This window comes from Lissotriton vulgaris, chromosome 5 (genome assembly GCF_964263255.1).
Source record: "Lissotriton vulgaris chromosome 5, aLisVul1.2, whole genome shotgun sequence".
In the NCBI taxonomy this organism is placed as follows: domain Eukaryota; kingdom Metazoa; phylum Chordata; class Amphibia; order Caudata; family Salamandridae; genus Lissotriton; species Lissotriton vulgaris.
Genome location: NC_141693.1, coordinates 329,393,317 through 329,417,006, shown reverse-complemented (window position 1 = coordinate 329,417,006; position 23,690 = coordinate 329,393,317). Strand labels below are relative to the sequence as shown.

General features: G+C 43.2%; 1 protein-coding gene across 2 annotated transcripts in view; it reads left to right on the top strand.

Annotated features, from left to right (window-relative positions):
• Positions 1-23,690, top strand: part of SLC66A1 (solute carrier family 66 member 1) — a 71,601-nt gene that overhangs the window by 19,096 nt on the left and 28,815 nt on the right. For both annotated transcript variants that reach the window (XR_015295878.1, XM_086921574.1), the window contains exons 2-6: positions 1,007-1,466; positions 8,364-8,493; positions 11,529-11,622; positions 11,840-11,991; positions 14,013-14,105. Coding sequence is in view for 1 of the 2 variants with exons in the window: in XM_086921574.1 (XP_086777700.1) it covers positions 1,267-1,466; positions 8,364-8,493; positions 11,529-11,622; positions 11,840-11,991; positions 14,013-14,105 (669 nt within the window). In the remaining variant the exon portion in view is untranslated. The remainder of the gene's footprint in view (positions 1-1,006; positions 1,467-8,363; positions 8,494-11,528; positions 11,623-11,839; positions 11,992-14,012; positions 14,106-23,690) is intronic.

Sequence of the window (23,690 nt, the reverse complement as noted above, 5' to 3'; positions counted from 1 at the left end):
TGTATAGTTTTGCAGAGGGCCTGGAAGCTGCAGTTTGCTACTGGGCTGTTCCTTTCTCTGTAATGTACTTTCGTACAATTTTATTTTTTTAATTTACAAGTACTAGGTGGGCATTCATCATCTTGGAATATTGAACAAAAGAATTTGAAAAAATGGTTGCTTTCATGTCAAAACTCCATAAATTTGCATGCGTGATGATGCAGGCACATGCATACATCACCACGATGTGGCAGGAAACAGCCTTTACATCGTGGCTCGAACCACGCTGTGCCTGAACTACGTGGCACGAACCACAAAGGCATCTTTACAACGCATTCCTTTACTGCACAAGTTGTACAACGACTTGCTTAATGGACAACGTTGTTGGACTGATGTTGGCCTTTAAGTCCAACACTTTCCCTACTGTTACGCAGACTGGAGTTGGAAAAGTAAATTATACTATTCTAAAGTCCAGTGCTCTCCCTGACCCAAGTCGGTGTAACAACTTGCGTGATAAGGGAATGCGTTTTAAGATCCATTAAAGGTTCGGATTGCGTTGTTAAGACAGGCGTGGTTAATGCCTGCGTGGCTCCGAAATGCAACCAGATGGGGCTGGTCATTTTGACTTTTTTTTGTTTCAACTGAAGATATTGAGCATTCACAACAGGCATTGTCAGATCCAGACAGTCGGCTAACTGATTTTAAAGGCAAGACTGTTTTGCTTTAAGTGTTTAATATGGATTGTGGCACTTCATATCACACTTCGATGTCTTTGAAATGCTGTCCTGTAGAGTCACTGGAATAACCAAATTACATGGTACTTCGTGAATTGAGGAGCATGGAAGAATATCTTGGCTGTGCCAGGAATCACATTTGCGCCCTTCTGTGACCTAAGATGCTGGATGCGAGCGTTTGATTTGCTAAAGCACCTTGCGATAGGGAGCTATTGGACATTTTGGGTGGAGGGGTGCTGCTGGGATACCCCTCTTATGATGGTGTACTAAGTTGCATTTTCTCTTTTGGGCAGGTTGGTCTCGGAGCTTGAAAACACCTTCCCTCTAGTGAATGAGTGTCCAAAAGATACATTGTTTACTGGCTGAGGGTTGAATCGTCTTCAGTGGGTGTGCTAAGAATCATCTCTCCTCCAATGAATGAGCTTCCGAAGGTTCAGGTGATCGAGTGACACCCGCGTCTGCTGCCCTTCAACGAGCAAACATCTGATGATCTTCCTGGCTCCAGTGAGTGACTGCCCCGAGGGTCCACTCTCCTTCAGTGGATGAGCATCTTATGAAGCTGGACACCATGGATGTCCCCCTGTTTCGAGGTCAGATGGGCCCCATGTCCTCGATTGGAAACATTTCTGACTGTCCCAATGGCACCCAGTGGATCTGGATCGTTCTATCTGAGTGCACCCAGGGTAGCCGTGACATAGCCAGTGTGATCTTGGGTCTTTTCTCCCTCCTGTGCTTCATGGGAGCCTCCTTCCCGTAAGTGAAATACTCGCTGCACCAATAGATTCTTCCTGCTACCGTATTGCTGGAGGCACTTTTGGTGCTGATTCACAAACTCTATCTCTACTTGTGGCTTTACATGCGCTTTTGTACATCCTGTTGCTTGTGCTGTTTCAGTCTCTCGTGTTTGTTTATTTTTACCCATGCACAGCTTTGACCTATGACATGCTTACAATGTTGATGGTTGTCCACTGCGATCATCTCATGCCTCCCTCCCTCCCTCCTAATGCTTTTGAGTCCCCCGTTCGTAGTCTCCTATCGCCACACTGCTTCTAATTTCCCATGGTGATCTAACCCAGGGGGCAAGATTCCAATTTGTGCACGCTGGAATGAATTTAGGGTACATGAAATGAAATTTGGTGCTATTTGCCAACAAGATCCGTTCCACGTTTTACCTGCCATAAACCTGAGGTCATATAGCGCTGGATATATAAAAACTGGCACATGCGCAAATAGCATGTGTACAATTAGCACGTGGGTAAAAACCAACCACCTTGGATTCCCATTTCGGTTGTCGAGGAGAATTTGCACTTTAAATGGAATTAGCTCCATAATTTTCCTCTGAGACATATTGCAGAAGACTCTGTTGTGCAATATCCAGCCCCGGTAAACTCCTTAAATATTGCAAAGAATAATATACAACTCCCATAAACTCAAATTCTGCACAATGCTTTATGTCTGCTTTTTGCGATGGGAAAGGGTTTCGATTTGGTGGTCGGGAGGGTAACTTAGTTGCAGGAGACGAATGCTCCTGTTCTCCTTGGATATGTGGGAACTTAACACAAAATACTTGAGTATTAAGATCATCAGAAAGGTGTTGTGTTTTGTATTGCTTCAATTCAGTCAGGAATCCAAAAGATTGCCCGAGCTGTAGTGTGTACTCTGTTTTGTGGGAAATGACCCAACCGAGGTCACATGGGCTAGGTGAGCCACCGAGATTGACATGGCCACCATCTTTCACATAAGTCTAAACCTTACTCCTTGAAGCCATTCCTTCTCCCTTCCTCCTCTCAAGGCCACACTTGAACTGTGGCAAAGTGGAGTAATACCTAACCTGTTACCCCCACCTACTACTACCCATTATTGAACAGCGGCATTGTACGGAGGAGAGAGGAGGGTATGGGGGGTGTTTCACTAAAGTTTCAGGGACATTAGACGTTGCATTAGACGTCTAGTCATATAGGCGTGTGACTGTTAAACAAATTAGACTTGAGAGCCACAAAATCTACTGACAGATATGCAGACAGACACCTTTTCATGGGTCAATAAAGGTCTTGTTCAACGTACGAGGCTAAAGCACAATTGGGCCAACTAAACCTGTGTTTATGGCTTTGTCAGATGCAGCACACTCTGTAGGTAACAACGCCCTACTAGAATAAACACTAATAAGGCCTCAATGAAGTGGATACCAGGGCAAAGTGAAGTCACGAGTAACCCCTCTGGACGTCTAGGCCAGTTTATCCAAAGCAAGGTCTATACAGCACTTCTCCAGGTTTTAGAACCTTTCGCTACAGCACTTCAGAGCGCTTTACAGAGATTTGAAGCTGCCACAGGAACTGAATTAACCGTTTACAAGCCACACCTAATTGGACTCGCGCTTTCAGGTTTGAATTCAACTTCCACTAACACCCCTGATTTCTTCACTACCTTTAGTCCTCTGGTTGCAGGCTGACCCAGGATTGCTCTTGCACCCAGAGACAAATCAGTTTGTAGTGTGTGCTGTAAAAGTAGTTGACATCTACACTTCAGAACAAAGGAATTGCACAACCATTTGAGGAAAGTCTGGTTAGCGAGAAATGCCTGGCCAAATTTGGGATGGCCCCAAGTGCCCAAATGAAAGCATCAGAGAAGGACCGACTGGCTGCAACTTATAGGTCAGCCATTAGTGGTGTTTTTCCAAGGTGGAAGGGCTATAGGGACATCTCTACGAGGCATGAATATATGCACTATGTCCTTTTCTAGTTCATGCCAAATACTTGGGTGAAGGAACCAGGCGTCCAGGCTAAAGAATAAAGTCATTTAAAGAAAATCAGTGTCTCATAGTTCTACAGTCACTTGTATTCTTGATGTAGGGTTTAACTAGTGGTAGCAAAAACTCAACTTACACTGCCAGTGGCTCTAGTAGGAGTAGGAGACGATTTTGCACAAAATGGATAGTGTGTGCTTAAATCCAAGGGCCAGCTGAGGGCAATGTAGCTTGTACAGTGAGAGTCGTGTGGCTAGCGGAGGGATACAGTGGATATTGAGTACTGATGGTATTGGTAGGCCATAAAGTGAGTGCTGGGGTCTCTGGTGGGGGTTGGGACTGCCAAACAATGTGTAGTGGGTATTGAGCTTCAAGGTGTGGCAGACAAGGACTCTCAGTGGATAGTGGATACTGGGGTGGAAAAGCGTGTTCAACATCTAATAATGGGTGTCGAGAGCCTGGTGTACGCAGAGCTCACTGTAGAGTGGCAAACCTTAAGGTTTTGGTATGACAAATGTTGCCAACATCAGAAATGTGAGAACTGGAAAATCTGGGCTGTTCAGTGCAGCATAGTGGGCTATACAGGCAGACATTGGTGGCATGGTATATGGCACAGGCTTTAAGAGGGAGAAGGGTGTTGGGAGAAATCAGTACTTCTCTTAAAAGTTGTTCAAGCAAGCCGGGCCGACGACGGTTGAAATGCCAGGAACCGGTCCCCGGAAGCTTGTCTCCTTTCTGGTGAAGAATTGGCTTGGTAGTTTGGTCTGCCCTGTTCCCATGATGCACTGGGCCAGGGACAGACTAATTTGCATATAGCCAGGTTCTGAACTGGGATGGTGCAGTGAGCTAAATAACGGTGATGGATCAAGCCCTGATCTTTGGACTGGGTAAGAGTGGTCTGCTTAATTCAGACACTCTGTTCATCACCACCCCCTTTTCTGAATCGGAAGTGGGCTATACAGGCAGACATTGGCGGCATGGTATATAGCACAGGCTTTAAGAGGGAGAAGGGTGTTGGGAGAAATCAGTACTTCTCTTAAAAGTTGTGGTCTCTAAGGGCGGCAGAGTTCTACCAGAGATTCTCTGTAGTGGCAAAACCTTCAGGTGTTCTTCCCTATTATATCCAGCTGAGCAGAGTACTTCCTCGTTACACATTTAGCTGAGTGATGTACTTCCCTTTTTACTTGCTGGAGTGGCAGGTTTGTACATTGAACATGGGTCAGTTGCAGATTTCAGCACTATTTTTAGCTTTCCGTCTTTTGCTTCCTTGTTTCAGTCTTTTAATCTGTAGTAGGTCTATGACATGTTTTTGGTCATAAGCTTCAGTACTTCACGGAAATAGTATTTCTTTAATTTTGTAATCTGTCTATGCATAGTGGATACATCTGTGAAAGGCACCCAAAGATGAGCAATATTATGCCATGTTGTTGGGAGGCACCTACTGCTGTCTCTGTAGTCCTAGGACGGTGGAGGTATAGGGATCAGCATAATCAAAACTTAGCCACCGAGCTTCCTGCATCTTTTATCTAGTCCATACCATAGTAGGTGCTACTGAGGCATCTGCCTATAATGCAGTGCAGAGAAGCCTCAGTGCTCTGTGCTGCTGTATTTCTCAGACCAGGATCTTTAGCCAGCAAGATGACTTAGTAGTGTAAATGGTCGTTGCTGATCTCCCTTTGATCTGCAGATCACACGTTTGTGTGTCAGAAAGGCCAACTCAGCCTTCCATCTGTGTTAGACTGAGTAATATAAATACTGTTAAATTAGGTAATAGTAATACCAGTGATTTACAGTGCTTGAGATGAGACCCGCAATACGAAGCAACCTATAGATTACGTTGATCATAGGGTGCCACTTCAGGGGAAATGCAATGGGTACTTGCCGTCTGCAGGTAATTAGTTAGACCATTGATACTTGGGTTGGATAACATTTTGATAACTCGGTACAATAGGTCTGGAGAACAGTAATTACTGTACAGTAGGCCCAAAGGATTTAGAAGCAGGTGGTGTGATGGGACCAGATCAGACACATTTTTGTACTATCTGACCAGTGCGGCAGTCTTTGCTGTACCAGGACCAGATATGTTATGTTATTTATTTTTTGTATAGCGCACGGATGCCGCAGCTAAGAGGCGTCCCGGCGCTTGGAGAGCTGAATAACACAACACATATGAGAAGGCGAAGGCAAGAAGACAGACTAAACTGTGGAAAAGAGGAAGGTCTTCAAGGCCTTCCTAAAAAGAAACAGGTCTGGGATTGAGCGGAGTGGAGCTGGTAGAGGGTTCCAGAGGGCAGCCGCCAGCACTGAGAACGAGCGTCCACCCATTCTGGCTCGTTTAAAACGGGGCACCGTGGCGAGGTTCAATCCAGCAGAGCGAAGAGCTCTAGCAGGGACATAGTGCAGGATAGTCTGTGAAAGAATAGGAGGGGAAGCTAGTTTAAGAATTTTAAAAGTTAAGCAGAGGGCTTTGAACTTAACTCTTTGCTCGATCGGTAGCCAGTGGAGATTCCGGATAGTTTGGCGATAACGTATACTCTGCTTCAGTCAGACCAGAGCTGGCAGACTTGGCTACAGTAGCATCTATAGTCTAATTTAATAGGTCCAGTGTACCCAACCCAGGGTACAGTAGGGCCGGAGAATGTAGATGCTGGCACTTTGGGCTCAGAGCAAGCAGACGGCGCCTAGTGGGCCAAGAGCATGCTTACTTGGGTACAATATGATTCGAGCCAGCAGATTTGAATTCAGTAAGACCAGAGCATGTTTGTTTGCATTTGGTAGACCTAAGTGAGGAGATTTAGTGTTACTAATTCATTTCACGTGCTCAAGCTAAATCCTACCAAGCAGTTACTGCCTTCTGGTGGGATACACATACACTGTAAGCAGGAATCCTGTAATTCCTTCCATGTCTGAAAACGGTGTTGAGCTTTTACCCCATTTTCAAACTAGGGGTGGCAAACAGGCTGCACGGCTTTCCCCTTTTTAAGTCCTATACCGTAAGATCAAAGTTTAAATAAGGACCTTCACTTATATCGACTACCATCATGCTGTCAATGTAAGCAAACACAGTTAAGAATAATAAATCTATACTTCCCTAAGTATTGTTACTTTGACAATTTGCTGTTAGTCTGCATTGTGAAGTCACTATATGGGCAGGGGGATATTATTGACGTTAATATTGTGACGCACAGTCCTCATCCTCGATTCCACTCCTATCCTACTTTCCACACAATCACTCACATTTTCCTTGGCACAGCTGCGCAAAGCTCAAAGCCCTTACTTGATCACATGCATACTCTCCCAAAGTGGTAATGGGGTACTGCCAGATTTAGATGGGGGATTCTGCTGCCTTCTGTCTCGTGCTGCAGAGGGGGCTCCCAGAGTTTTTTTTTATTCCAGTGGGAACTAAATATAATAGGTATGCCTGGCATTTTACAGAGGTCTGAAACTTTGTGTGCTCTCAGCCCTTAACTGACAGGTTACTAATGATTACACTAAACTATAGAACATTTTTCTCAGGTCCCTGTGGATTCTGATGACAGTTGCACTGCCACACCCGATTGCGTAGCTCATGTAGGGTTCCATTACATGTAAAGGGATACTGTAGCCTTGCCACTGCACAGATTTTATAGAGGTTGGCATGCCCTGGTTTGTGTGTTATCCTCTTGGCCTAGTCAGGGGTTTTTTGTTGGGATGGGGAATTGACTCCCTAGTAGCTATAAATATCAGCATTGTTTTAGCGTCTCCGTTGGGATCTTGACCTGTTTACATAGATGCTATGCAGATGCCCTATGAGCTGGTGAACTCTAAGAACACTGATCTGAAATAGTGTTTGTACATATTTATCAAAATTGGGTGTTGCATTTTTTTGAATTAACGGAGGTGCATAACCTATTCAGATACCTTTGTGGACCAATCACAGGTTTCTAGATCAGTCTTTTGAATTGCCCCTTGTAGGATGTTTAATGGCCTCCATGAGACTTAATGAGATGTGGCACTGATGAGCATTGTTCTTATGGTCAGTCAGTCAATCAAATAAAGCTGTAATTGGCTATATAAAAATGCAATAAAAGCATAACAAATAAGCACATCAGTAAGCATGACAGTATAGCACACAAATCTAAGAATACGGAAATCAGGAGCATCAAATACAATACCTTAAAATAACACGTTGTGGAACTCAACCACACATTTTAATAAAGGCCATATCGCTAAACAAACATTCAAATCAGACAACATCTGTAAATGCATTAGAGCAGGCCTATTTTTATGGTCCTTTTGCCAAATAATTATTAACCTCTTGCACTAGAGTGATGTTTGTAATTTGTAGGCATGCCTTCCATTATTCATGCTTACAGCTGCCTCTGATGACCCTCACCTGTACTTGTTAATCCTTTTTCCTGCCCAGACCCGGATTTTTCCAATTTTTACTCATTTCTCACCTATGCCTTAATTTGCATGTGCCTGCAATCACCCACATGTTTCTGAAACCACGCCATAAATGATATCTGCACTCACCCATGCTATAACTCTTTCATACTTACTCAAAACGCCTGTACTTACCTACATCTTGGCATATTCACATCTACACTCACCCAAGCTTTATTCCCCTATGCTTTCTACATTCTTGCCCATCGTTTTCATTACTGACTACTCAGCTGCTTTCCCCATTCATTGTTCTATTTATGCCTAATTTTTCACATGCCTATGTTAGACACGTGTGTCCTTGCTCATGCATGCACTTGCACACACCAACACCCCACTGCTTCATTTCATCTACTCTTGCACTGCCCTACACCTTCACTCATCAGTGCTTAGGATATCCCACAATTGCACTATCCCGTCTCTACATTTGTGCACAATCGTACTCCAAAGTATCTGCGTTCATCTCTGTAATGTCACCCTTGCAGGCAGTACTGGCAGTCATGTAAGACTGGGAACATGGACCAGGCCCTGTCCATCTGGTTTCTCCTGGCATGGCTGTTCGGGGACTCTTGTAACCTCATTGGAGCGTTCCTGTCTCACCAGCTACCTCTTCAGGTACAAACTCCTTCAACCATGAACTAATGTTTGACTGTGAAGTGCCTCGGTCTGTTGTGCACCGGGGAAGGAGAGTAGCACCGGTTCTAAGAGAGGTAGGGCTGAGGCACAAGAGGGTTTAAATGTCAAGCACAAAGTCTGGTCTTGGGAGCAGAGCAGGGGATGAAGGGAGGAAAGACTGACTTCAGCAAATGCATCGGTGCACTAGTGCATGGGACAGCATCGACTAGGAGGCATTGGTGGGAGTTGGGCAGAAGGGCGGCAGTTCTATTGGGCTTGAGTTGCAGAGGAGGTGAAAAAGGTCGGTACAGCTATAGTGTCAATACTGAGATCCCTCAGACCAAGGGACAATTAGTTGCAATGCACAGCTGAAGGTTATGGAGCTCCCTACCGACCTGGTTCAAAGGCATCGACAAATCTAATAATACTTCTGAACATCACTGCAGGCCTTAGTGTTCCAATAGTCCTTTCTCGACAAGTGAATTAAGATCCGATTCTCAATTCACAGCACTTAGATCTCTTCTCTCACTCCCTAGTGCCAAAAACACTACATATCCTGTGTCCACTACTCTGAATGATGTGCATACTGATGTTGTCCTCTTCCAGTCTGTATGCAGCGCATCAGATTGTTTGAACCATCTCCACAAATCCAGAATTGCTGAATATGCGACATAGGGCCAGTAGAAGTAATGAGTGACAGAAGAGCGGCTGAAGCGAAACACAAAACCGTAGACCGTTTGGCCAGTAAAACAGCAGAGGTAGCAGCACCAAGAGCAAAAGACATTGGGCGGTGGAGTTCTGGCGTTCTGCTCAAAGGGTGTCTGCTATAGAAGAGGATTATCAATAGCTGAAACTTTGGGCAGACAACTGACAGTTTACTGCTAAATGTAGCAGAAACGAAAGCGAAGTTTAATTTCTATATATTTTTTTTAATAAATAAATACTCCTGCACTTTTCCAAATGACAGTTGCCTGATGGAGAGAGTAAAAATCTTAAAAATGAAAAATACAAAAGTCTTTGGCCTCTGAAAATAAACTATTACGAAGGGTCTATGAAGCACAAGAGCGAACATCAGATGAGAGGGTCGTCGGGCTCATGGGATGCAGATGATGTGGCAGCGGGGCCCAATGCTCTAACAGTGGTCCCAGTGCAACATTGATGGGTTTTGATGACGAGCTAACCCCATGAAGAGTGGTCACAATGCTCTGTCTGAATGCCCCGATGTGTGGTGCTGATGTTTTGATTATAGGCACCATTGCTTGATCTTTTGATGTTCCTCTAATGGGTCCTGGCAGTTTATCATGATGCTCCAGTGATGGGACGAGATACTCTGGTGATGGAGTTTAATCCTGTGATAATGATGTTCACAAGCAAGAGCAAAACGGCCTGCATTTGCACGACTGAAAGACAACTAATTAATAACAGAGAAGCTGTAATTCAAAAATGTGAAAACAAACTGTTGAGCTTACTAAAAGTGGAAACCCTGGGGATGACCAGGATCCCAAACGGCTGCACTTGAGTGAGTTCCGGATTGACCCTGTTGCCCCTGCCCCTACTTGACGGCTTCCCTCACCGATCCCAGTTTCCTGTGATTGGATGGAGGGCTGAGGAATTATCACAGAGGGGACTTGATGGGGTCGGATTAGTAGAGTTCCAGAACGGGTCCTTCTCCTGTAGCCACTGTGTGGTCGCCGACTGGCCTACATTGTTGCGCTCCATGATTTTTAATGGTGCCGATGGTAGGGACCTGAGGCAGCTGCCCCCAGTGAGTAAGGCAGGGGCGGCCCGAGAGCTCTATGCAGATTGCTGCATTAATGAGAAAAACGCCTGTGTCCTGTATCATAGCCAGTAATGCGGCCTCTCTAGTGGAGTTTGTGTGGCACCATGCAACCCCTTTGAAAGAACTGTAGACTTGCTGAGTGGCCACCATGTTTAATACTGCTGCCAAAAAAAGCTTTTTGGTTTTAAAAAAACAATCTCCCAAAGCAGGAGTTAGTTTTGTTTAAATTAAAAAAATGCTCCCGAGACCATTGAATACCGCAACCCTCACTTGAGAGCCAGCACAATGGCTGCATCAAAACGTGGGCTTGGATGAAATATCTAGAAACCATGGTCCCAAAAATTAATTTGAGCATATTTGAGGTTCTGAAGTAATTTTGCAGTCACCACAGTTTATCACACTTTGGGCCACAATGTGTCAGGTCTGCACTCTGGTGCAAACAAAGATTTAGCTCTACCTAAACACACTTTGGGTCCATATGGGGCAAGAGATTGCCAAGCTGGACTTTTCAGGTTAAACCTGGATAAGCGTATTCTTAAGCTGTTTTCCTTGGAACTACCTTTTACAGGCCCATGGTCAAGAACCATAAAATTCCCTCGGGTTTTCAGGCGACACCGATCAAAACATCAACAAATCGAATGCAGCATTCATTTTTTGGGGTCAAAACTTTCAGAGTGTGTTCTGTTGGAACTTGTTGGATGCAGGCTGTCTTTGAGATATATTTTATTTTTTCAAGTAAATGATTCTATTTTAAAAAAAATGTTGCAGCTATGATGTGTTCCATAATAATAAAAGAGATGGTACATACATTGGGTAGAACTTGTTAACAGTTTCAGTAACTTACTGATTTTGCAAGATCTATTCAATGCAAGGCATTGTGTTGAAACTTGTCAGATTAAGTAGATGATGTACGACTTAAAATAATATTGAAGAAGGAAAAAGGCACGAATGAAGAGGTGAGCAGAAGACAAATAATTTAGAGAGAAATTGCTGTCTAAAGTGGTGACAGGAAGACAATGGAGTATTCCATAAACTTACTTATGTCATCAACGCTCTGAGATATCAATGTGCACACATCACGGAGAAAAGCTCCCTTTTTGTTGATATGTTTGTAGTATGTAGTATACTCTGCTCACCGCACATTGATGCTGTGTCCAAGCTCTGTGATCGCTCTCGGACCATGATTCCCTTTTTGGCTTCTCTGTGCTAAACCTTTGAATACATTCTCACTTGAGGTGTTCTTGTTTTCTCGTAGACCTACACTGCTGTGTATTACGTGGTGGCCGATATCATGATGCTTTCACTGTTTTACTACTACAAGGTCAGGAACATGAGGCGTCAGTCATCACGTGAGTCTTTCTTTGTCTTTCTTCTAAGGGTTATCAGTTGGCTGCATGTCACCAGAGCACCTCTTTCCAAAATCTGGTCTTTCCTCTGGCTAATTATTATCTGTTGTATTAGTCTTAATGGTTCCCTTGAAGACTACAACTCCCAGAACACACCAATTTGATTACTGAATGATTCAAAGGGAGACCATGAACTTACTCTTCTCTTTTCATTTTCTAGTGATCACCTCCATCAATGTGTTGTCAGGGGTCGCCCTGATTGGACTGGGTACCGCTTTCTCTTCCATTGCGAGGAGGAATTCTGCAGCCCTTCAGACACCCATACACTTCAAGAGACGAAGTCTCCTCTCTGCTGGCCAGTCTGAAAGTGAGGTGAGTCACAGACAGGGATGCAATGTGAGAAATCCGCATGTGAGGTAAGTGACAAACTTGTTACCAAGTGAATAACCATTTGTAAAATAAGTATTAACTGCACACCTAATATTGACAGAGTGTCTCTTAAATAGTCCTCTTTTCACCCCTGCACGCTGTTCACTTCTTGAAAAGAATCAATTCACCTCAAAACACCAGACTTGCTTTCTGGAAGCCTTTATTACAGCGTAGGCTGCAGGGGCACCAAATGCTGATACTTCAGCTATGCATCAACATGATTCGAAGTGAGGGTTCTCCTAGGGTCAGTTGGTATGTCAGAACACTAAACCAATTCCTCAAACTATTCTTTCACTAGTAAAAAGTAACCGTCCAAGGATAACCGCAAAAGCCTGAAGGCTGGTGCACATGTACAATCTGCAAAGGGACAACAGGGAGCCATAATAAAATCTTATATTATTTGTATCTGGTTGTGCCTGATTTACTGGTTGCAGCTGGTGGTCGCCAATACACATTTTTGGGAAGCAGGACATATTTTTTCATTATACTGTTTTACCAAAGAGCAAGAGAGAAAGACCGAAAAAGTAGAAAGGAGGAGCAAGTAAAGGAGTAAAACCGTGCTGAAGGGGAAAAAGCAGGGAGAAAAAGGAAGCCACAAGTGTGAGATAAAGCAGCAGGATGTGTAGTATGAGCAAAAAAGAAGCCATGAGGTGAAATCAAGACTTGGTTTTCAGCAACTCTTCCATTTGCCAGTATCAGTGGCGAGTTTCTAAGGAAACTTTGGACAGCTAAACCTATTTATTCACAGGTTATCCTCTGATATCTGGGGACAGTTTATAAATGGTCATGCTACTAATATGGATTGTGGCTTAAAAATAAAGAAAAAGTCCATCCGTTTGATAGTTGATGAAAGATGGCATTCACCAAACATCGCGTTTGCGTTGATTTCATAGCCCTGACAGCAGTATGTTGCGGAACTCTGTAGAGCAGGCTCGATGCCGGACATGCTAAAAAGCAGGAGATGTCCTGTCCTTGTATTTAGAGAGCATAGACATCTATGCGCTAGAAATAGTAAGGACAGGACACCAATCACTTTGTGGGCAATGTGCCTATCCACCAAACTCTAAAACATGGCCTAAGTTTCCATCTTCAAGTTCTCCAAAATTGGTGCTTACTGATGCACACTTGTGGTAGTTGCTCGGCCTCTGTGGAATAAGCAGGGTGATCTTCATGTAAGTTGAATACTTGCCAATGATGTTGGTCAACTAGAGACAATCTTGGTTTGCTTGGTGAGGGACAAAAATCAAGGAAGATATGTAGGTTGATCCATCCCTGTGTATTTCTTTATTGGAGGTGGTTATTGAATTGATAATCGTAGTCTTGGGAAATAACTGCTGAAAGATCACCACCTTCATTAATAGAAGTGCATCCTTTTCGATTTTGATTAGTTTTAGCCAACACAGAAGACTTTCACAAACGTCTTTAGTCTGTCATAAATCAGATGCTGGGTGATGCAGCAATAGCTTAACCCTATAGTTGATCTAACTCAAGTATTGGCGACTGCTACTTGCAATAATGACAATGTAACCACGTCTTTTTTGAAAAATCAAAATCTCTTCTCCCTCCCCCCCCCCCCCCCCCCCCCACCCCCCATATATACATTTGTTGGCACCAGTGAGTGACTTCTGACCTGCAAGATTATGGAGAAAAAAACTTTCAAAGTGCTGCGGGGAAAGAGGACAGAACGTGGGAATAGGTCAACAAGCTAAACGAAAGGTGTCTTCATTGTCTTTAGTCAATCTCAAGGTTTTTTTGTTTGAGGGACTATAAGGAATCTTTGACATGTCAAACAGGGCATCCTATTTCTTGCATGTGATGTGACAGGCAGAGCTTTACCAGTTATTTGTAAAAGGGCTGAAATATCATGTAACTCCCTACTGGGTTGGGTGATCGTTGTGGGGATATCAAGTGATTATTGTGATGGGAGGGTCATGTGACATTGTCTGCTTTTTCCCACCTAATAGTCCTTTACCACCAATGAGAAGATTGGTTTTGCTATTGGTGCTGTGTCGTCTGTGCTCTACCTGCTCTCCAGAGTACCTCAAATTGTAAACAATGTAAGTAACAAAGGAGAATTCCATCAGTAATTGAATTGTTTGGATTCTTGATAAACTTTTCTGGAGTTTTGTTAGTGTCATCATTTTTCTTCATATAGAATTAATTGTGCAGTTAGACTTTGTCGTATCCTACAGTTACATCTCATTTATCTCTAGTTGCTCTCTCTTTCACTCTTTCACCGCTCTCCCGCTGTGTCAAAGGAAAGATTTAAAAGCTTTCTCGTAAGAGCCCCCTTGCAGATGCCACATCAAATCCTTTATTGTTCAATTAATTAAGACCTTAACAGTGGTTCAATCAGACAGTGCAAAATCAAATGATTAAAACATGATGCTTGCAAAAACATTGCCAACAATTACAAACATAATGTAAGGTAAAACCTCGAACACCACTGAGTAAGGGGATTAATTAAGATACTAGATAAAGTGCAAAGAGCAGCAGACAATACCCTAGTTGATTCAAATATGGAATAACCGCAGGGAAAGGAAGTTAGTTAAAGCTCAAAATCAAAGGTGCAGACTGCTAGAAGCAGCGGAGCCTTTATTTGGTTCATGTGTGGAATAGCAGCAGGGTGGCAGTTAAGCACTATGCAAACCCTGCTTCGCTGGGGACCCAACTCCACTTGTCCTGATTCATGGCGGGATCTCGCTGTCCGCCCCCGACATTGTAGCCCACCATGTTCCCACCAAGTTAGGACATGACCGGGTGAGAAAGCTGGGGCGAGAAGCATGCTACCGCCTGGGCTTATGGCGACAGGGGCTCGGCATGGCTTACAGCTTCTTCCCAACTATACGCTTTTTAACTATTAACTCACTCCTTGGGAGAGCCCGCACTGTTGTTTCTTAGAAGCTTTTGTCCTTAACTCCTATTCCTATTGACCGGTTCTGAATGGGATACGCTTTGTCTTGGCCCCCGATTACTCTTCTAGGACCCAGGACACAGGACACTTCCACGTGTCTGTTACCTGCCGGAAGTTGATGGGGCCAGTCTCAATAAGTTTTTAGGTGAGTCCAATGCTCGTGCTATTACACCTACCTTTTTATTCAGGATACTACACCTGGCCACGCATCGCCACTGATAATATAGTCCATGCAATATACGCAGCACGCTAGAATTGTATGACTACTGCTTATAATCACTTATATATCGGCGAATGAAGAACAAATAGACAAACTTCAGGTTGTCCAAAACACGGCAGCAAGACTGGCCCTCAACGCCCCCCCCAGAACGCCCTCCCGCCCCCTACTGCACCAACTCCATTGGCTTCCTGTGAAGCAGCGCATCAATTTTAAAATCTGCAACATCATACACAGATGCCTGTACGGTACCAGCCCCAAATACTTACGAGAGAAATTTATACCTTACTGCCCTAGACGCGCACTCCGCTCTAGTAACCATCTGCTGCTACAAGTTCCAAAAATAAGAAGAGTTAGACAGGGAGGTCGAGCCCTGTCCTACAAAGGACCCTTACTTTGGAACTCCCTGCCCACTGAATTGAAACAGATTAGCAATTTAGTGTTGTTCAGAAAAAAATTGAAAACGTACCTTTTTACCAGGCCATAATACCTATCCCCTCCCCCAGCGTTTCACCACTGCAGTAAGCTGCCCTAAAACTGCTAGCAACAGCGCAGAGATATCCCTTCGGGAATTGACTCAGGCGCTTTACAAGCAAATAAGTAAATAAGTATCTCACCATGTGGGGCACACCTCGGTTGCATGCTTTTACATGTTGTGATTTACAGGGGAGAATGGTGTTTTGATAAGCATAAGACCTGATTACTATTACTGTGTAACAATACTGTTTGTTTCTCATTAGGTTCACTGCCACATCTATAGGTACTTCACCATTAGGTGCTACATGCAGTATATCTAGGTCAATACACCATAATACGACATACGTAGTGTAGATAGATACACTCACATTTGGTCCTGAGGAATTGCCACCAGATCATCCTGACTAATAGGCAAGAAACATGTCGACCACACGAGACTGAGCGCAACATCCTGAAACATTACTTCAGGTAGTCGCTACTCCACTTTTTAACCAGGTTGGAAGCCAGGGTCGTTACCTGACCTTCCATTTCCTATTTTAATTTGCATGGTCCATTGACCTTCACAATAAACACATCTACACTCTAGGCCCCTCACACCCACAGCACCAAACAGCAAGGATCTCCACCAAAGAGCCCTCATAGGGTGTCCGTCCGGTATTGTAGGTCCGACCTGACGAGGAGCATGCCCTATGATGAAGCATGACACCCAGCTGCCTGGGTGTGTGATGTCCCTAATTCCGAAAGGAGGGATTCCGCTTTCCCTCCCTTCATAGAGGACAACCTACCGTCTTGCTGGGATGTCTCTCGCATTCTCCACTTATAGGAACTGTATACCCTTGTTTGCTTGGAGTATAGCATGGCGCCGGGACCTAATCATGAGAACACTTGCTCAGAGCAGCCATGTCGTCTAACCTTGGAGGCAGGTCCCGAACTGCTTAAGTCTTGCCATACTAAGACGTTCATTCTGTCTTGGGGGCAAGTCTGAATCTGTGACTGAAATTTAAAAAAATAACTGCTTCTGGCCTGGGTCTGCTTTGAGTTTAAATTCAAGCCTTATTTGTGGGGGAGACGCTCTCTTTGGTAGAAGGAGGGCTGCTTTATACATTTGAGTGATGATCTTATCTAGCAGGATGACCTCAATACCCAGGGTGAATTTGCATCCCATAGGTTAGCATTGGTGTCACCTTGGCTGTCAACACTTGAAGTAGGGGCTTTAGGCCCGGACCTCATAGTTTCTGAGTTAAGTTGTGAAGCTAAACATAAGGGTGTTGCCTTTTTAGGGACTTCATGTAGGTGTTCAAAGTACATTGGCTATCAAGTTGAAGGCCAACTGGTCATATATATTCCTTCTAGGACCCTTCGTTCAGGGTCAAAGGATCTCCTTCAGATACCTTGCATAAAACAGGCTCGGTTGGGGGGGGAAAGCCTTCTCCTATTTGGCCCCATTATATTGGAACTAGCTGCCCATCCACCTACGCCTCTGCTCCAAGTACCTAGCCTTCAGAAAGCTGCTAAAAAACACGCTATTCTGATCTTCCCCTTACTGGTTGTCAAAGGCAGTCACAGCCCGGAGATACCCCGGTTGGGGTGATTCATGCACTCTATAAATGTAATCAATAAATAAATACATGCCCAGGTATTTGTACTCTGCGCTCTGCAAAAGCCACTCCCCATTAAGATTCCACTTTCCATGGTTTTTGTTTCTTATTTTTTTTAAATTTCTTTTTATTAACCCTCCAAAAAGTCGACAGTACTGGGCATTGGCAATACGGACATACATGCTTCGAGTCTTAGAACATACATGGGTACAAACATACAAATTACACTGAGTGACAACAGGGATTATGGCATAAGTTGGTTGTCTGAAACAGGGTCCAGGGGAGGGGGGCACAGATACATCCGCAGTACTTATTCCAGATGGAGGACCCTTTTCTGGGACATCCACGGAAGACCTACAGTTTTTTCTCTGAGCATGCACCAGTCCATGTTGTTTTTCCAAGAGTTCACCCCGGGTGGCTCCCTTGACCCCCATGACTGTGGTATGTTCCGCTTAGCTATAATTTGGCTCAGCGTAACCCATATCGTATCTCTACTGTTGAGGTCTGTGGGCTCCCAGATATTCAAGAGGGGAAACGGCCACTACAACGCGGCTGTTTCCACGCATTACATTAATCACGCATGCATTACAACGTATGCATGGTTAACACGAATAGCCTTTACCACGCATACCTTTACTACGAGAAACGTAGAAAAGGCATGTATGGTGAAGGCTATTCGTGAAAAAGGGGGCGCGGGGGGGGTCTAAACCCCCGGGAAAAAAGAGGAAGAAAAGGGGGCTTGGGGGGTTCTCCCCCTCAAAAAAACGTACCTGATAAAGGCAAGCAACGTCGTTGGAGTAAACAGAAGTCTCACTTCTGTTTCCTCTTAACGACTTGCACCGTGAAAGAAAAAGAACTTGAAGAACAGATAAGACAGAGTGGAGAGGTAAGGGGAATTTTAGAATAAAAAAAAAGGTGTCCGAATTTAGGGTAAAGGGCAGGGGAGGGGTATTTGTAAGAAGGGTTTAGGGGTAGGGGAATAACCATTACCAAGAGTATGCCCTTACCATGCATACATTAACAACGAAAAACGCTGTAAAAATATGCGTGGTAAAGGAATATTCGTGCTAAAGGTTATGCATGGGAAAGGCATGCGTTGCAACAGAATGTGTTGTAATATCCTACATCCATTCAAGAGGCATCTCTTTATCTCCGGCCGTATGGCTACTACTGACACCCGACTCTTACATTCAAGCATTCTTGACCAATAAGACCGAATGAGGGGGCACTCCCAAATTATGTGCATAAGTGAACCAATTTGTTCACATCCGCGCCTAAAATCACCCTCATCCATCCTACCCATTTTACCCAGTGTTGGTCCGGAAACATATATTCTGTGTAGGAACTATACCAGACGTAATCTAGAAGAGATGGCAATCTCCTTTGGGGAGGCCAGAGCCGCCTGCCAATCCTCATCCTCTATCTCAAGCCCATCTCCCTCCCAGTGCTGTCTCAGGAGTATCAGGGGGTCTGGTGTGTTGTTGACCCGCTTTTTGTATGTCAGAGATATAACCCCATCTGGTAAGTAACCATCTAATAGTCTGTCCTCTAGTGGCGAGGAGTCCGATAGGGAGGTGTCTTTGGGTAGATTCGACTGTAGTGCGTGTCTAACTTGCAGATTGGTTTGTGATTTTTGTTTCCAAAGATGACTGTCTTGATTTTGAGTTGTTTATTTCAAGGCTTTTCTTGCAAATGTAGAGGTGCAGGGTTGATAGTTGTCACAGTAGGCCGATTTTGGTTTGGCTTAGCAGTACAAGATCATCCACGTGGAGCACGTGCATCATGCGTTGACCTCCCAATTTAGGGGGATGGCAGTTGACTTCATCTAGGCCCTCTGTCAATTCAGCGATGTACAGATTGGACAGCAAAGGGACAAACATGCATCCTTGCTTCTACCCAGAGCTTGCAGGGAACTTCTGTGAGGTGTGTGTGCCATCCCCAAGTTTTGTCTACACCCCTACTTTTGAGTTCAACAGGTCAATAAGCTAATATTGCCCCAGCACCACTGTTTGCACCACCAAATTCAGTTATCTAAATAAATGAGTAACACATGCCAAATATATCAATTTCTAGACATTGAAACCTTCTCCTCCTTTACCAAACTCAACTCCTAGCTCTACTCTGAAAGTGACTTATGGGGATTATGGGATTTAGAAGTAACCCTTCTGTGATTACAAAGCAAATAGTCATTGAGAGGATGTCCCAATGTTATTTGCCCCCTCAGGAACTAAATTGTGACAGTTGTTCTAGGAACACTACTAAATTAATGGATGGAGCTTTTGGGATGAGGCTTGACCGGGAAATCCTCCCAAGCAGGTGAAAGGCAGGTTACGATAAAAATCCAAATTTCCTATGCTGGAAAAATAGACAAGGTGCAGTGGCAAAGAGTTAGCTTGTCAAATTGGTGATATACTCCTCCTGCTTTTGGGACTGACTCTAGATGGGGTGACATATTCATCTTACCAATACTTTTGCTGTTAAACTTATTAAATGTCCTTGGTTTAAAGGAGACCGTATGTTTATAAAGTTCTCTTCTTTGACTTAAATAAAGAGAAGATGGAAAAGCCATCTGCCTATTTGAAGCAGGGCACTTTCAAGATTGCAGCTGGCTACTATTTGGGCCAAGTATTTAGTATACTTTTTATTTAGATGTTCGAGTTGGACTTCACCAGAGACATGGAAGTATATTTAATATCTGGGGAATTACACATTCAGCACCTATATTCAGATAGACCCCTACAGCACTCTCCTTGCGCCTCACTTCAGTACCAAAGCAGACGAGAATAACATGCAAGAGTCCTTCAGCCTACATCGCTCATATCATTAGAGCACAGACAGCACTAAGGCTCTCCAATTCTCGGATGTCACGAGTAACACCTTTTAAAATGGGACAGAAACATCTCAAAGAGGATTTGAATGTGGAAACCACTTTATCATAGGTCCATTCAAGCAAAAACGTTCTCCTTTTAGAACAAAAAAAGCATTTGCACTCATTTATCCATCTTACTTCTGTACATTCCAGATGCTGTGTTCACAAATCTCTAGCTTCAGATAAGCAGACCCAATTTAGTTCAGTGGAAGGGATTTGCCCCTTCTCATATTGTCCACCTAAAAAACAAGATTTTGGGTGAAGAAACACCTCTCTGTTCTTACCTGAGACACTTCCTGAAGTGTTTCCAAGTGAACACAAGCAATATAAAAAAAGGTTTAACCACAAATTTGTAACATTAAAAAACCTTTAGACACATTGTTAATACAAATATTAACTATAGAATCTCCCCATTTCCTAGCACCAGCACACAAAGGCAAGTGAATACATTCTCAATGGAGTAGGGACCACCCAAGCCACTTCTTGAATATATATCTGAAAGGTAATGGTGCTTCATTATTTAGAAAGAAATCACGAACATGAAGATCCCAGAAGATCTATACTCTCTCCCTAACTCCCCCGAATTGTCCTGCTGACATTTGAACAAATGTGAGAATCAAGGCCATAACATGCACAAAAGCAAGCCGGCTCTCATCCCCTTCCTTACTACCCATTAGTCTCTACCAGCTACGAGCACAACCTGAAGCCCACATTTTAAAAGAAAAGGCCAAAGTACATATAACCAACCTACTGGTATACAGACCAGTGTAAAAACGCATTGTAGTGCACCAACAGTTCAGACATCCAGAGGAGTTCCAAGACTTTCCCTGACCTAGTATGATGGCTCCACTGGAGATTGTCAATGCAGTTATTTAGAGACTAGGGAAAAAGGTACCCCATAGATACTGTTTTAGATCTCGGACAAAGGGGGGAAATCAAACCAAATATAGTGTTTTGTTGGATCCCACTAGACCTGTATTGCTTCACAGGTGTCTAAATAGAGCTCAAAAAGCAAACCACATAAATAAACCTGAATACATTCATATTATACACATTGTAACAATTACATTCCCTTGTTTTTTTATTTCAGTAATCATTTTTTTAGAACAGGTTTTGTTATATGTATACTGTACATAATATGTACACAACCAATATTGATTTATACACAATGTAAAGTTATTCCACAGCATTCAATACTAGCCCAGTTAGTTATTTACATCAATTCTTATTAAAAAAACACACGGTTTGTCAAACAAAAGCCTTTGAAGTGTTGAATTTAAAACAAACTTTACAGAAGAAATTCCTTGCAGATATACTGATGTCATACCCCCAAGCACATATTCCCACTCTCTCCTTTGACACAAAAATATAATTTCACTCATTTACAGCATTCATACCTATCCCTATCCCAATCGCTATTCACATACACTAACAATGACAACGGGAAAATAACTTCAACTTCAGCTGTAGTTTTGTGGACTGGGATCTTGCACAGCCAATCCACGTGTTTTTGTGGTATTTATAGTCTATATCTACCTTCTTCAGGAGCACATATCGTTGCAACTCAATACCTGTAGATCAGGTGGGGGCATCCGAATATAACATATTAAAACTTTTCAGTCAGCCTCAAATACAATTTCTAGAATAAGAAAAATTGTTAAGTTAGTTCTGCACAAAGAGAAGACCTCCACCTTTTATATAAAATAGAGAATACACATCATCTATTGCGTCACTTCACTGGCTCCTCAAGCCCTAGGACGGTCCCTTTTCAAAATGTCTGGATGATGAACGTGGCCTTTCCTTGTCTGTCCATGACAGTAGACCTCGACTTTCTTTGGCCAAGTGCCAACATTGATTTCCAGCTAGCATCTGCGATACCCTGGCATGGCTGCTTGTTCAACAACAGTTTGAGACTCCCCTTTAGGCAGAGCGTCTTCCTGAAACACCCTTCCTTCACTGTCTGAATGTCAAACTTGGAGCGATCACTTGAAGAAACTTTCTTTTGTCAGTTCATACATATTGATTAATTGTAAACGTTCTAACTGCGTGTCCGAATAGTGTACAGGCACACAGCATTTTACCATATAGGGCCCTGTGAGCCTTTTCTTGCTGGAGTCTGAGCTTTTTAACTCTGTGCTAATGACTGTGGCTGGGCCCATTCATTTGCTGTTTTCGCCTCAGATACTTGAAATCCGTTTTGGGACATGTGATGTTCCACAATGGCAGGCATCTACCAATCTGGCGTTCATGACACCGGCAGCCATTTTCTCCCCCCTCATTCTGGCTCCTTTTTCTCCCTTTCATAGCCTTTTGCCACTCTTTACCTTTCTCCATCTCTTCCACTCTGATACCTTCCCTTCTTTCATACTACGACAACGGTTTACTGCTTTTATGCCTCCCCTCTTACTCCCCTTTCATACCATTCCCTCCATTTCCTACCTCTCCTGATTCCCTCATTTCCCCTCATTATTGTCCCTTTCCTTGTCCTCCTTCAGACTGACTATTCCATTTCCCCCTTATAGCCCCTGCCTCTTTGTCCCTTCATAGAGTCTCTTTAATACAACCTCTGTAGTCTCACATTAATGTTCTCGTTCACATAGTCGTTCTGCCGCTCCATCTGTACTTCCCTTTTCTTATAAAGGGGATATGAAACTTCAGCACAGCTTCCCATCAGTCCTTTGTGATAGAAAAGAAGTTTCAGGAGTTTTAATACTCAAAACTTGATTGGCATTGGAAAGGATTATACCCAGCAGCTTTTTAAAATCCGGGGTTGTGACCAGAGTTTTAGCTTTAAATGAGCTGCAATTATTTATATATATATATATATATATATATATATATATATATATATATATATATATATATATATGGAGCAAAATTCTGTTTCCAGCTTTGACCACAGAAGAGATGGACCACCACACGATTCAGCAGAGTGTCACAGCGAACTTTATTTATCCATTTTCAAATAGCAGCTCAGGTAGGCATGACGCGTTTCGGGCAGGAACTGCCCTTGATCACATAGCGGAAATGCAGATTGTATCACCTTAAATAGTGCACACACTCATTTTTTTCACTTTTTCTAATCACACCACGTGTTCTAGTGCAAAATCGATATGGAAAACAGACTTTTCTAGCGTGTTACGTGTTATAAATATACACAAGGAATTGCAACTTTGCCCAGAAAAATAAAATCATACATAGCAGCATAGTATATTGCACATAGAGTGAACATTCCTTCAGTACTGAGAATGTTGCAGCGAAAAAAATTAACCGCATAAATGCGTGTTTGGTATGTATCCGTGTTTGGCCAACAACATAATTTTTCAACCATAAGTTACAACTATCATGTTATATACTTAGGAATCCAGTTAATGATGCCTATTGCAAATAAATAACACATAAATATCTTAAAATCGTAAGAAAAATATATCTCCAATGATTAAAAGTAGTCAATTTCATAATATACATGTATAAACAGATGTTAAAAAATTGTGCAAAATTGGCAAATTATCTTATAACTGGCTCCAACATGGTTGTTGATACATTCAAATGCATGTGTTGGTAATC